Source organism: Phyllostomus discolor, chromosome 4 (genome assembly GCF_004126475.2).
Source record: "Phyllostomus discolor isolate MPI-MPIP mPhyDis1 chromosome 4, mPhyDis1.pri.v3, whole genome shotgun sequence".
NCBI lineage: Eukaryota > Metazoa > Chordata > Mammalia > Chiroptera > Phyllostomidae > Phyllostomus > Phyllostomus discolor.
This window is the reverse complement of record NC_040906.2, coordinates 28,653,099-28,666,608: the sequence shown is the minus strand read 5'-3', so window position 1 is coordinate 28,666,608 and position 13,510 is coordinate 28,653,099. Positions and strand designations below refer to the sequence as shown.

The window sequence follows — 13,510 nt, the reverse complement described above, 5'->3', positions numbered from 1 at the left end:
GGGTCCAGTGGCACAGCCTCCCCTATTATCCAAGCTGGGTTCTTGAGGTATACCCACTGTCTGGGCTGTGTATACCCTCCTCTTGTAGTTGAGCCTTGATTGCTGTTGGCACATCAAAGATCAGCCACCCTCTTGTGTTCTGTCCCAGGTCATACAACATAAGCTACAAAGTGATCCGAAGATGGCTGCTACTTGTGCTGTAGGTGCCAAGGAGCGGCCAAGCTGTGAACCCAGGCTGGCTACTGCTAGTACTGGACCTGGGGCAACTTAGCGAGAGTTATAGGGCTCGGGGAGGTCAGATGCTGCTTATTTGAGAGAATTTAGGAAAATTCTCTCCTGAAGCATAGCCAAAATAAGCCATTCATATGGAAAAGCTACTGGAAACAGCTTGGGTGGGCCCTGTAGGGTGGGGCAGGACCTCAGGGAGTCATCAGGGTGGGGAAAACAATGTAAGCCAGTTTGATGGAGTCTCAGATAATGGTGCATGCCTGCCAGCTCTGTGATTCTGTTAGGGGAGGGCTCAGAAAATGAACAATGGCCTTTGCCAGCACCTCTCTTTGAGGAAAAGTTGCCTCCCAGCTACTTCCCTGATGTTTTCCCATATTGTCTCTGATGCCTTTTAGTCTGCTTTCCCTGCACTGGAGCTCAGGAGTTAGTCCAAGTAAGTCTGTGCATGGGCCCTTTAAAAGGAACTGTCTAAGACTCCACCAGTTTCTGTCTTCTACAACCTCATTCCTTGCTGGTTTTATACAGCCAGAAGTTATGGAGACTTATCTCCTTGGCACTGGAACCCTGGGTTGGAGGGCATATTATAGGGCTGGCTCCTCTCACTCCTGTGATGTCCCTCCTGAGTTTTATCTGCACACATAGGTGTGGGATCAGTCCTTAATTCCATAGTTATAGGATTTCAATTCTTCTTGATATCTGATGGTTCTGAATGATAGTTGTTCTGCAGTTCAGTTGTAATTTTGATGTGTTTGTGTAAGGAGTCGAGCCGTGTTTACCTATGCCACCATCTTGACTGGAAGTCCAAGAATTCGTCTTTTAACCAATTATTGGCATAGAGGAGGCATAGGCTTTGGGTGTTCTCATTGGGACCCGTATCTGAATTTTAAAGAAACTTGTCTGTTTTACAGAGTACTGATGACTGAGATTGGTGACAATTTGGATAACTCAGATATGTCCTCATTAATTTTTCTCATGAGGGATTATATGGGCCGAAGCAAGACAGCCAAGAACAAAGATAAGGTGAGTTTTTTTTTCTTGGTTCATATTCCCAAGAGCCTATCAGAAGTTGGAGGATACTCTCTACAGTGTGAAGAGAGGGAAGCAGGCATTTCAGCAGGGAGGCCCAAGATGGGGATGAAGGCAGAAAGTGAGAGGAGTGTGGTTTTTAAAAAATGATTAAAGATTTTATTTATTTATTCTCAGAAGGGAAGGGAGAGAGAACAAGAGAGAGATAAACATCAATTGGTTGTCTCTCGTATGCTCCTTGACTGGGGACTGGGCCGACAACCCAGTCATGCGTCCTGACCAGGAATTGAACTGGTGACCTTTTGGTTTTGTTACAGAGCGGGGGTGGGAGGGAAGGGCTGAATGATATAAAACGCCCCCCCCCTTTTTCTCCAGGGGTTCCTCCCAACCTACTGGGTTCGTTTTGCCTGCCCCCTGAGAAGGATGTCTCTTAATACCAGAGATCAGTGAAAAGGAAAGGAATTTATTATTTATTTGAAATAACACAAACTAAAGTTTCCCACAAATGCACACAGTCCTCCTGGCATCCTCCACGTGGCAAAAGGGAGCACTTCTAAGGCCTCATGGTCCTGACTCTCACCCAAGCCTCATGGTCCCAACCAAGACACCAAAGCCGCGTGGTCCTCAACAGATGCACGGTCCCAAAAAGAGAGACACCCAATGGCTGCCCTGCCTCCGTCTACATCCCAGCTCCAATCTCCCTCTGCAGCCCCATTTCTGGGTCCTCTCACAATTGGCCACAGCTGCCAGCATTCTGGGCAGGTGTGGCCCTGTGGTGTGGAGCCAATTATCTCCAAGCTCTTCTGGACCCTATTACAAATCTCTATTTGGGGCTCCCCTCTTGGCTGCATCCTGTTACAAATCCCTCCTTTCAGATATACAACGCCTTTATAATCATATAAAGGACAGTGGATGAAGGTCTCATCCTGTAACTACTTCTGGCTGCACATGGATGTCGTTCTACCTACCTTTGGGTCAGTGGTATCCTGAAAGGGGGTGGGAAGGGTGCAGCATGGAGGGACTGCTTTCTGTAAGGGGAAGGACCTTACAGAATTCAGGTCGGTTGGCTGTCTCCAGGAAGTTGCAGGCTCAATATCCAAAGGCTGTCATTACTGGACAGACAGTTGCCATCCTAGTCGTATTCTGGAGATGACAGATTTAGAAGGAGAGTTGGAAGCACAATTAAATTATAACCACTAAATGACAAAGGCAGGGACTTGGGTAAAGAATGGCTAATCTGTAGCAAAGCATGCTACACCTATCCAAAACCCTTGTGGCCCACTATACTTCACCTGGGCTGAGGGGTATGTATTAGGATTTCCCTCCTTTCAGATTTCTGGGCCCTTTCTGTCCAAGCCTTTAGGACAGAAAAGGGAAAATCAGTTCTAAAATGAAGCCCACAGACCACCCCAACCCAACCACTTAGTTTAGTCAAACCATTGAGTCTCAGGGTGAGATGATGAGGATGCACTCCTTAAGTAAGGCCTATATTGCAACCAGTCACTCAGGTAATTAGGTCCTAGGCATATGCCCTACGAAAACAGAAGGAAGAACACATGTTAATTTACACAAAAATTCCCAAGCCAGTCTCTATGCCAGTGAGGGAGCCTTTAGATTGAATTCTCAGTCCGCCCCTTAGGGCACAGAAGCAGAGCCATACATCTGCCATTTGGCTTCGCCTGTACCAGTTGTTTCACTCAAATCCTTGAGGCTTCCATTGTGCCTACAGGTTCCTTTTTGGCCATCTTTCAGGAAAGCAGCCTTTGTTCCTTCCCTGGAAAGACTTCCACAAACCACACAACCAACTAAAGTACCAGGCCTTTTCTCGTGGGCTTTTGCTAGCTTCACAGGTCAGTCCCAGTCCTCAGAGCTTTCTGGTGACAACCAGAACCCAGACATGCCTCCTTCAGGCATGACATTCCAGTTAAAATTTCAATTAACAAATCACCATATGATTGGTCTTAATAGATTTACACAAAGAAACCTTATGTAATGCCAAATTTTGAGGGATCGGATAGGGAGAAAAATATCAAGTGCAAAGGAAAATCCTTTTTCTTCTGATTTTTTTATATATTTTACACTTTTTCATGTTCATTTTTTTTTACAGGGTGTGAGGTTTTAACCTTCCCTGGAATCCTCAGTTTCCTTTGTAGAGCAGATTGGCAGAGACACGCTGATTAGACTCAGGCTGAAGTACTCATCAGCCCTGAATGACCCTTCCTGGGTCCCGATCGGCAAAGGCATCCTCCCCAGCCGGTTACAGGCAACTTTTCCTAGGTCTTTACTTACAGAGACGAGCTCCTTTGCCTCAACTGAAGCACTGATCAGCCCTGACCCTTCCTGGGTCCAGATCGGCAAAGACATTCTCCCCAACTGGTTACTGGCGACCTTTCCTAGGTCTTTACTTACAGAAATGAGCTCCTTTGCCTCAACTGAAGCACTGATCAGCCCTGACCCTTCCTGGGTCCAGATCGGCAAAGACATTCTCCCCAACTGGTTACTGGCGACCTTTCCTAGGTCTTTACTTACAGAGATGAGCTCCTTTGCCTCAACTGAAGCACTGATCAGCCCTGACCCTTCCTGGGTCCAGATCGGCAAAGACATTCTCCCCAACTGGTTACTGGCGACCTTTCCTAGGTCTTTACTTACAGAGATGAGCTCCTTTGCCTCAACTGAAGCACTGATCAGCCCTGACCCTTCCTGGGTCCAGATCGGCAAAGACATTCTCCCCAACTGGTTACTGGCGACCTTTCCTAGGTCTGTACTTACATAGATGAGCTCCTTTGCCTCAACTGAAGCACAGATCAGCCCTGACCCTTCCTGGGTCCAGATCGGCAAAGACATTCTCCCCAACTGGTTACTGGCGACCTTTCCTAGGTCTTTACTTACAGAGATGAGCTCCTTTGCCTCAACTGAAGCACTGATCAGCCCTGACCCTTCCTGGGTCCAGATCGGCAAAGACATTCTCCCCAACTGGTTACTGGCGACCTTTCCTAGGTCTTTACTTACAGAAATGAGCTCCTTTGCCTCAACTGAAGCACTGATCAGCCCTGACCCTTCCTGGGTCCAGATCGGCAAAGACATTCTCCCCAACTGGTTACTGGCGACCTTTCCTGGGTCTTTACTTACAGAGATGAGCTCCTTTGCCTCAACTGAAGCACTGATCAGCCCTGACCCTTCCTGGGTTCGGATCGGCAAAGACATTCTCCCCAACTGGTTACTGGTGACCTTTCCTAGGTCTTTACTTACAGAGACATGCTCCTTTGCCTCAACTGAAGCACTGATCAGCCCTGACCCTTCCTGGGTCCAGATCGGCAAAGACATTCTCCCCAACTGGTTACTGGCGACCTTTCTTAGGTCTTTACTTACAGAGACATGCTCCTTTGCCTCAACTGAAGCACTGATCAGCCCTGACCCTTCCTGGGTCCAGATCGGCAAAGACATTCTCCCCAACTGGTTACTGGCGACCTTTCCTGGGTCTTTACTTACAGAGACATGCTCCTTTGCCTCAACTGAAGCACTGATCAGCCCTGACCCTTCCTGGGTCCAGATCGGCAAAGACATTCTCCCCAACTGGTTACTGGTGACCTTTCCTAGGTCTTTACTTACAGAGACATGCTCCTTTGCCTCAACTGAAGCACTGATCAGCCCTGACCCTTCCTGGGTCCAGATCGGCAAAGACATTCTCTCCAACCCGTTACAGGTGACCTTCCCTAGCTGTTCAGATAAACAAAACTAAATTGAAACCACATTTCCATAAAAACAGAAAATGAGTAGCTGTGGTTTCCTTTCCTCCAGGTTTAAAACTTTCACAACCTTTCCTACATAGTTTTACCCATCCAGATTTAACCATAATCCATTTTTAATCCCTGTTCCTTTCCCACACTGGGAAGGACTATACTTAAACTCAGTATGTGGCAGCCAAAAGTCCCCAGCACTATAGGCACCTTCCACTTAAAAGTCCCTAGATTCGCAGGGACATCCTGCAGCTTTTTGAAGCTTAGACCTTGCAAACACCCTATAAATCAGATGGTCACCCTTGGACCCCAGTTCATGACCTTCAGAACCAGAGCCCTCCCTGTCAGAACCAGTTGCACAGAGAACCTGATTGGTGCAGTGCCCACAGAGCAGCAACACACAGCCCATAATCCAAAGAGAACCTTAGCCACCTCCTTGCCCAGTTCCAAGATGGCAGGACTCTCACCTGACCCATAATCCAAGACGGTGGTGCCCATGCACACTGGATTGTCCAAGATGGCAACGCCCATGCACGACCCACCCTCCACGGTGAGACACTCCCGTGACTTGTCCTCCATTTTACCTAAAATAGCGGTGCACCCACATGGCTTGCTGTCTGATCCCCACCATACACGCAGGCTCGGCTTACAGAGCTGAGGGGTTTGCTTCCTCCACAAACCTGAGTACAGGTTCCCTTAGTGCCACGTGGGCTTACCGAGAAACTGAGAAGACGGGGGAAACCTGGAAGCAGGATACTAACCAAACCATTATCCACAACCCCATTATTCCAAAATGGTGTTCAGAAGCAATGTTTCAACCAAACCATTTCACTTCTCTGCTCCCTAAAGTTCCCCACAAATGCATACAGTCCTCCTGGCAACCTGCAGGTGTCAAAAGGGAACACTTCCAAAGCCTCGTGGTCCCAACCAAGACGCCAAAGCCATGTGGTCCTCAACAGATGCATGGTCCCGAAAAGAGAGATGCCCAATGGCTGCCCTGCCTCCATCTACATCCCAGCTCCAATCTTCCTCTGCAGCCCCATTTCTGGCTCCTCTCACAATTGGCCATAGCTGCCAGCATCCTGGGTAGGTGTGGCCTGTGTTGTGGAGCCAATTATCTCCAAGCTCTTCTGGACCCTATCACAAATCTTATTTGGGGCTCCCCTCTTGGCTGCACCCTGTTACAGTTTGAGGGATAATGCCCAAACCAAACTGAGCCACATTGGTTAGGACATTGGTTTTATTTATTTATTTATTTATTTAGATAATAGCATGATGGTAAGAAAATTGGCTTATAAGTTGAGAGGAAACAAGGTGATATTTTCTGATGTGGCCCTGCTTGTTTCTCTCATCCATGTATTTTATTCTTGTGTTAAATTCATAGGCCTGGGTTATACATCAGTTTTCTTCCCAGTTTGACAGATCATCTGGTGTACAGGTAGTTTCATCTGCTCACGCTGAGTAGAAACAGGTGAGAAGTGCTAATCCACTCTCATCTTGTTCTCTTACTTACATGTCTTCCTCCTCAGCCAGCTCAAGGTCAGCGTGGAGTCATTAGGCTGCATGTGGAGATATGTCCTTATGACTAATACATCCGGAATGGCATGAGTAGAGACTTGGGAATGAAAACTAGGTAGAGGGTGAAGATCTCAGGGATGTTGTGATTTCTAGGAAAGTATTTTAATTCCAGCTGGCCTTATATGGTACTGCTGACCTAAGGACAGGCCAGGAAGAGCTCAGGCCTCTAGTATTTGACAGTACATCCATAAGGGACCTGCTTCTGAGGGTAAGTCATTGCTTGGGGATTTCCTCATGTTTCTCAATAATTACAGATTCTGAAATCCAGGAATGCAGAGTGATTGTATTCCCCCACCATCAAATGGAAAATAGGAAGGAAAAGGAAAAAAAATTGAACTCTCTTTTTGGTGTCCTCTAATCAACCTACCTCTCAATCATTTATATGGATTTAATTATGGTTACTATATTTAAAAATAAATAGCACTTAAGAAAAGAAATGTTAAACAGAAGGGAAATGAAACCAGAAGCAATGCCTGTTTTTGCAATATAGTTCTTTCACAATTGCTGTGGCCTGGGGTAAATGAATAGCAAAATGCCCTAACCTTGAGATTTTGCCACCTCATATGCTCTGAGTCAGAATGAATTGGAATATCCAGCACTGATTAAAACGTATTGTTGGGATTTTTTTAGTAAGAACTTTCCCCAAACTACCTTCTCTCTTACTTTTTCAGGAAAGCCCTTAGAGTGTTTCAGTAGAATACCAGCTTGATTTTCAAGAGAAAAAACTCAGGAGGGTTTTACTGTATTCTTAGGCCTGCCTCTCTCACCATATTCCTCGATGACACAAAATGGCCCAAGTGTCCATCTCCAGCCTAGGTACAGGTTGGCCCCCAAAAGACTTCTCACTACCTCTTTGCTCAGTAAAATTCAGGAGTGTGTAGCATCCACCCTTGGAGGTACTATCAAACAGAGAGATTTGGTTTAGGATCCCTGAAAGTCTGAAGATGCTCCCCTTGCTACCTCTTCTTGCTGTTATGAACCATGGCCTGAAGTTTTGTGTCTGGGACTTAATAGTCAGCCCTACTGACATTTATTTCTTACTGGTGCCTCTCTTAGAGTTTCTTGGATCTTGTGATGGAATTGGAGAAACTAAGTCTGGTTGCTCCAGATCAATTGGATTTATTAGAAAGATGCCTAAAGACCATCCACAGAATAGACCTGAAGACAAAAATCCAGAAATACAAGCAGTCTGGTAAGTAGGATTTTGGCCTCTTGGTGGCTAAGTACCCTGTGCATGGTAGATTGGGTTGGTAAATATTCATTGTTGGCTGGGTAGATGGAACAGAACCTGAATAGTCACAGCCCCCGCTAGCCTGTAATTAGAGATCATATCCCTTTATACCCTTCGTAGCCCAGATCTGCCGACTTCATCACTTCAGGCCCATGACCACGGAATCTTGGCCTTCCCCAACGTGCCACCAAGCAGTTCTTAACACTCCCGCCTCCAAGAGAGAGCTTACACTCCCATTTTCTGCACCAGGGGGAGGTTCTGTGGACATTCAGGGCTTTCGGATATATGCCGAGCTCTGCTGCTTTGCTCCGGCATTTGCCCTGACCACCACCTGATTCTGGGTGGCATCTGTCCTGTGACTGGGGTCTCAGAGCTGCCCTTCATGTATTCTGAGTTTCACAAAACCTTTTCATGAAAAAGGGTGTCTTTTCTGCTGATAACCCCTTCCTTGGTAAAGGGGACCAGATTCACACTGGCCTTCTCTTCCATGCCACCCCTCCCCCATTATCTTTTAGACTCAGCATCAGCTTGGGCTCTGTTAGCAGTCCACTGCCACCAGTTACAGCCTAAAGAGTGTGGCTGACACCCAGTGATCCATAGACTCTCCCCCACCCATCCCCACCCCCAAATGAATGGTAAGAGTAGCATTTTTAGTTTTAAAGACACTGGTAGAAGAGTCATCTGATCTGATCTTTTGAATTAAGGAGGTTGCTGGAAAGGTTAGGGTATTTTCAAAGATGAAGATTGGCCTTGGACTGAGCCATTGTTGAAGATTCATTTGATAATAATTGAAAAACCTTAACTCAGAACCTCTTTTCTGCTTACAGCTCAAGCAACAGGAACAAATTATATAAATGCTCTCCAGGCCTCTCTCCCAAACCTGAGTCTTAAGGATCCTTCTTATAACCTAAGGGTGAGTCTGGAGCAATATTGTGGAATCCCAGCATGAAACAACTTCAGAAAGTTAATTGAAATATACATGTTCTCACATGTATATGGAAAAATTTTGACAGAAATATGCATTTATTTTAATAAAATATGTGTAACTTCTTATGATAATAAACACATGTTTATTGAGATAATTTGAAGAACACAGAGAAATATAAACAAAGAAGTATAAACTACCTCTGTCCCACAATACACAGATAACCACTGTATTCTCATTATGTTCCTCTCTAATCATTTTTGTACATCTTTTGGCGTATTACATATATAACCAAACATTTTTTCATTGTTCATTTGTTCCTTTGAAAATTTAGCTTTTTAAATAAAATTGGGCAGGACATGCCCATGGACAAAAATAATTCAAAACGGTACAAAAGTCTTTTTGAAGTATATTTCCTTTCAGAAGCAACTGTAATTAACTATTTTCTTCTCTAACCATCCAAAGATAGTCTATACACATATCAAATTTCATTTTTGTTTTATGCATTGTCCTGATCTGGGAATTCTTGGAAATTATTCCATATGATCCTATGTAACTGTGCTTGTATTTGATCATTGTTTTAATGGTTACACATGGTTCTACTTTTAGATGTATAACAATGCGTTTAACCTTTTTTTATGTATGTGTATTGAGATTATTTCCAATCTTTTGTTAATACAAACAGTGCTTCAAAATAAATACCTTTGTATTTACCTCTCTGGGCATTTGCTTTTTATTGAGCTTATTTTAATGACTTCGGCACATGTGTTTTTGTTACTGAGAGATGTTACTGATTTTTGTACACATAAATATCACATAGTCACTTCTGGTTTCTGTGATAGTAGATGGTGCAAGGCATTCTCAGAATTGTTCTTTGGTTAATTTTTCTGTTCTGAGAAGTTAATCTTATTGTAATCTCATCCTCATCCCTATATAAAAATATATGGAATCTGTAGTGAGGACTTATACCACGGTGCAATTTCATGGTTAAATTACAAACACTTTCATAACTACTCCTGTGATATAAATAGTTTCATGAAGAACATGAGCTATAAGGGATACCACTGAGCAATGGAAATCAGAGCTAAAATGTTTGTTAAGGATTATACCATCCGGCCCCTCATTGAACAAATAAGAAAACACAGTCCTACAGAACATTAAGTGATTACCCACCTCCAGCTATCACCCGATTTGGGCCCAGTCCCTGCTCCTTCCTCTACTCTGTGGTGTATTTAATAAACTGCATACTAGACATGCCATCACTTAGATATAGGTATCATTTTTCAAGAACCAATTATGATTTCATCTTTCTGAATCTTTGTGATACGAATCATGAGACAAAACTGATTTAGGATGCAGACCTGGATTTTTCTGAGCTTCCTCTGTTACTGTCTATCTAATATGAATTATGTTATCATTCTTAGTTAAAAGCCTGTCATATTTTTACTATTGCCTTTCTGTTTTGCTAATGAAAGTATTCATTGTCTGTGTAGCCTATTGAGAACTCAGATGCTTTGTGTGTAAACTTCTTAAATTTGGTGTATTAATCTGTGACCCTGATCATTCATTCATTTAGTGATTAGGCACCATAGCATGTGAATTCAATGAATTTCTCACAAGATTTAGGAACTGAATACCTGGCTATTAACTCATACAAGGCTGCAAAAGTGCTTTAAAAGTTACAGTGGTATTAAATGACACATGATACCAACATATTATAGAATTGAATGCTCTTTATTTGATATTTTTTTTGCAATATAATGCTTTTAAAATGTAACTTTGATGTAATGTTATATGTTTTTAATAGTATGTAAAAGTGAATTCATATCCATATGGGGCTTGAACTTCTATTTGGTATCATCAACCTATGGCTAAGTCACTGGTTACTAGGGATAAAAGGAAGTGACATGTTTTTCTTTAATTTAGACACATAGACTTAAAGTCATAGCTTAATGAACAGTCTACTTCTCTCTTTTGGCTAGGATAGATTCAGAGGAGAACTGTCATTTGAAAGCTGAGCGTATCAAATGATTGACAGTATGTGATATGTGTACCTTACACAGGACCTGTCATCTAAGAAGAGAAAGGGTTCGTTCAATCTTCATTCTCTGATTAATCCCACTGTAGCTCTCACAAGTGGTAGCTGTTATCAAGAATCAAGCCCACATGTGGCTTATGTATAGCTTGGCAGTGATGGAAAAACAATAACTGGACATTTATTAAGCACTTCCATGTGCTAGGCACTGTCCTGAGTGTTTCATATCCATTTAACTTTCCCCCCAAATTTATAAGGTAGATACTATTACTGTCCTCATTCTGAAGACAAGAAACAGACATATGGAAGTTAAATAACTTTTTTGAAGTTACATAGCCAGTAAATGGCAGAACTGAGATTTATAACAAGGTTTGTCTGGGCTAGAATTCCCACTCTTATACATACATTGCCTCTATGTTAAAGGATCAGGTTGAAGGTAAATTGCATGTTCTAACAACTTGTTCAGTCTTGGAGTTCTTATAGTAACTCTACCATAACATCTGACTTCATTGAGCTGTTGTGAAACATTCTGATATGCTAGTTTAGCATATGTACACATTAATTGTATATTCACTTCTTGAAAAAGAGTTGCCTTGTTCTTTGGCTACAAGATATAGGACTCATGGAGTTAATGGCTCTCGCTATTCTTCTTTAGGTAATTTGACAATGGATATGATATTTTCTTTTCCCGGGGTAAAAATCTTACTGAGATATTTAAAGCTGTGTACTGTAATGTGACTCTGAAAACCTAACAGAGACTATGACCTTATTCTTTATATTTGAAGCTTCAGAATGGGAGAAGTAAAGAACAGAGACTCGTGGTGAGACAGCCTGACATTCAAAGTAAGACTGGCTTCTCTTTATGTTCCTTCTTTATAAGTGCTTGACAATTCCAGTACAAAACGTTTTGTTTTCTAGAGTTGGCCATTTTCTTTATCTATACATTTCTAATTAAAAGCCCTCAAAAAATAAAAAGCAGTTAGACTTTTAAAATGTATTCATGGGCGTTTCTAGTTATTTACTGAATTCACGTACAGTATTTGAATCTAAACACCTCTTACTTTATCAGCTTCAACATCTTAGCTATATATTTTGTAGAAATGTGACATTTCTACCTGAAATGGAACAGTAACCAGGCCATGGTAATCATTAAGCTAGCCATGATAATGAGCCATGTTAAACCAAGTATCAGAGCAGGAAGAAGAAAGGTTGCTAGGGTCTTCTTTTATAAGCCCATTTAATAAATTTATGTACTCTCTAGATGACCTCCCCTAAAAAAAAAAAGAAAAAGTACAATAAAAATCTAGTTATTTCTACCTGTACAATCTATCTCATCTCTCTTAAAATATCAATACTCATTCTCATCTTTTTTTAAAAAGTGTATTTCTTTTGCTTGTCTTGAGTCCTCCTTTAAGGCTGAGACTCTGCAGTGGAGATGGTTGTGCTTCAGAACTCCTAGAGGCAGGCAGAGATTGACAGGCAGGTAAGCAGGGCTTGCTCAGTCTTAACTGGGGAGCCTGCACTTTGTCCTTTGTGCAGCGGAGATCATGAACATTGTAGTAGGGCAGTGGCCTGATGGGCGCCGTCTTTGTGTGGCAGCCTGTATGCTGCCTACTCACACCTGGAAACAGAAGCATTTTGCCCAGATTAGCCAGATGGTGAAGCTCTTGCCTGTCATATCCTACCTAAACTTACACTCTCCAGGAAAAGTTACTGAGGAGTAAATTAATTCCTGAAATTACAGCATTTTTTAAAACACTGGTGAGGTGGAAAGAACTAGCATTCTGGAAGCCATTTAAAGGGATATAGGAGAGCTGGTAGATTTGGAGAGGAATTAAAAACAATCTGAGTTCTTTCCATCATGTTCCCTAATGGCAGGTTTACCCTTGACTGGAATGATACAGGCGAGGTAACTGAGGCTCCCCACACCCTTGATGATACTTAGGGGAGCTAGTTACCTGCTTTTGCCTGGACATGATTTATTTGCTAGTAAAAGAAGAAAACATTCTGATAACTTGACCAAAATCTAACAGAAGTTTAAAATAATCACACCAAGTATTTATATTAATTTGGATTTCTAAAGAGATTTCATCTGGATGATGATGAAGATGATGATAACTATAATTTATTAAGCTCTTACCAAGTGCATTAAACTGAGATAGATAGATATATTGCATAGATTTTGTGATTTGTTAATCTGTTATCTATGATTGCCAAAATTCAAAAAGATAAAGTGAGATTTCCTCTTAATTCTAAGTATCAGATGTAACTACCATTAATGTTTGATTTATATGCCTCTGAGGCTCTTATTTTTCACATGTGGATGTGTAAATATATGAGCACAAATAAATATGTATTTTAAGTACGTTGGATCAATATTGTATTATTTAGTAATCCATTTTTTACTTAATATAGCCTATGTATCTTTTCATGTCAAATACATAAAGATCTCTCTTATCCTTTTTAGTATTGCATAGGATTCCATTATATATACCATAATTTATTTACCCTGTTTCATCTTGGTAGACCTTTAGTTTCTTTCTAGTTTGGGGCCATCATGAATAGTCATTCAGTAGATGCCCTTGACATTTTCGCACACTTGCTCTATTATTTCCATTGGATAAACTTCTAGAAGCAGAATGTTGCTTTAAAGGGTGTTGCTAGTCGTTTTTCAGAAAGGCTGTTTTGACTTTTACAGCTTTGTGCTCATTTCCCCCAAATCTTATCAATTTGGACATTATCTTTGCCTG

General features: G+C 42.2%; 1 protein-coding gene across 6 annotated transcripts in view; it reads left to right on the top strand.

Moving 5' to 3' along the window:
• Nucleotides 1-13,510, top strand: part of CFLAR (CASP8 and FADD like apoptosis regulator) — a 43,211-nt gene that overhangs the window by 14,873 nt on the left and 14,828 nt on the right. For 2 of the 6 annotated variants that reach the window (XM_028509849.2, XM_036023095.1), the window contains exons 3-6: nucleotides 1,137-1,248; nucleotides 7,626-7,761; nucleotides 8,628-8,713; nucleotides 11,546-11,603. In XM_028509849.2, coding sequence (XP_028365650.1) covers nucleotides 1,137-1,248; nucleotides 7,626-7,761; nucleotides 8,628-8,713; nucleotides 11,546-11,603 — 392 coding nt within the window. The other 4 variants (XR_004902553.1, XM_036023098.1, XM_036023096.1 and 1 more) reach the window with 4 other exon arrangements.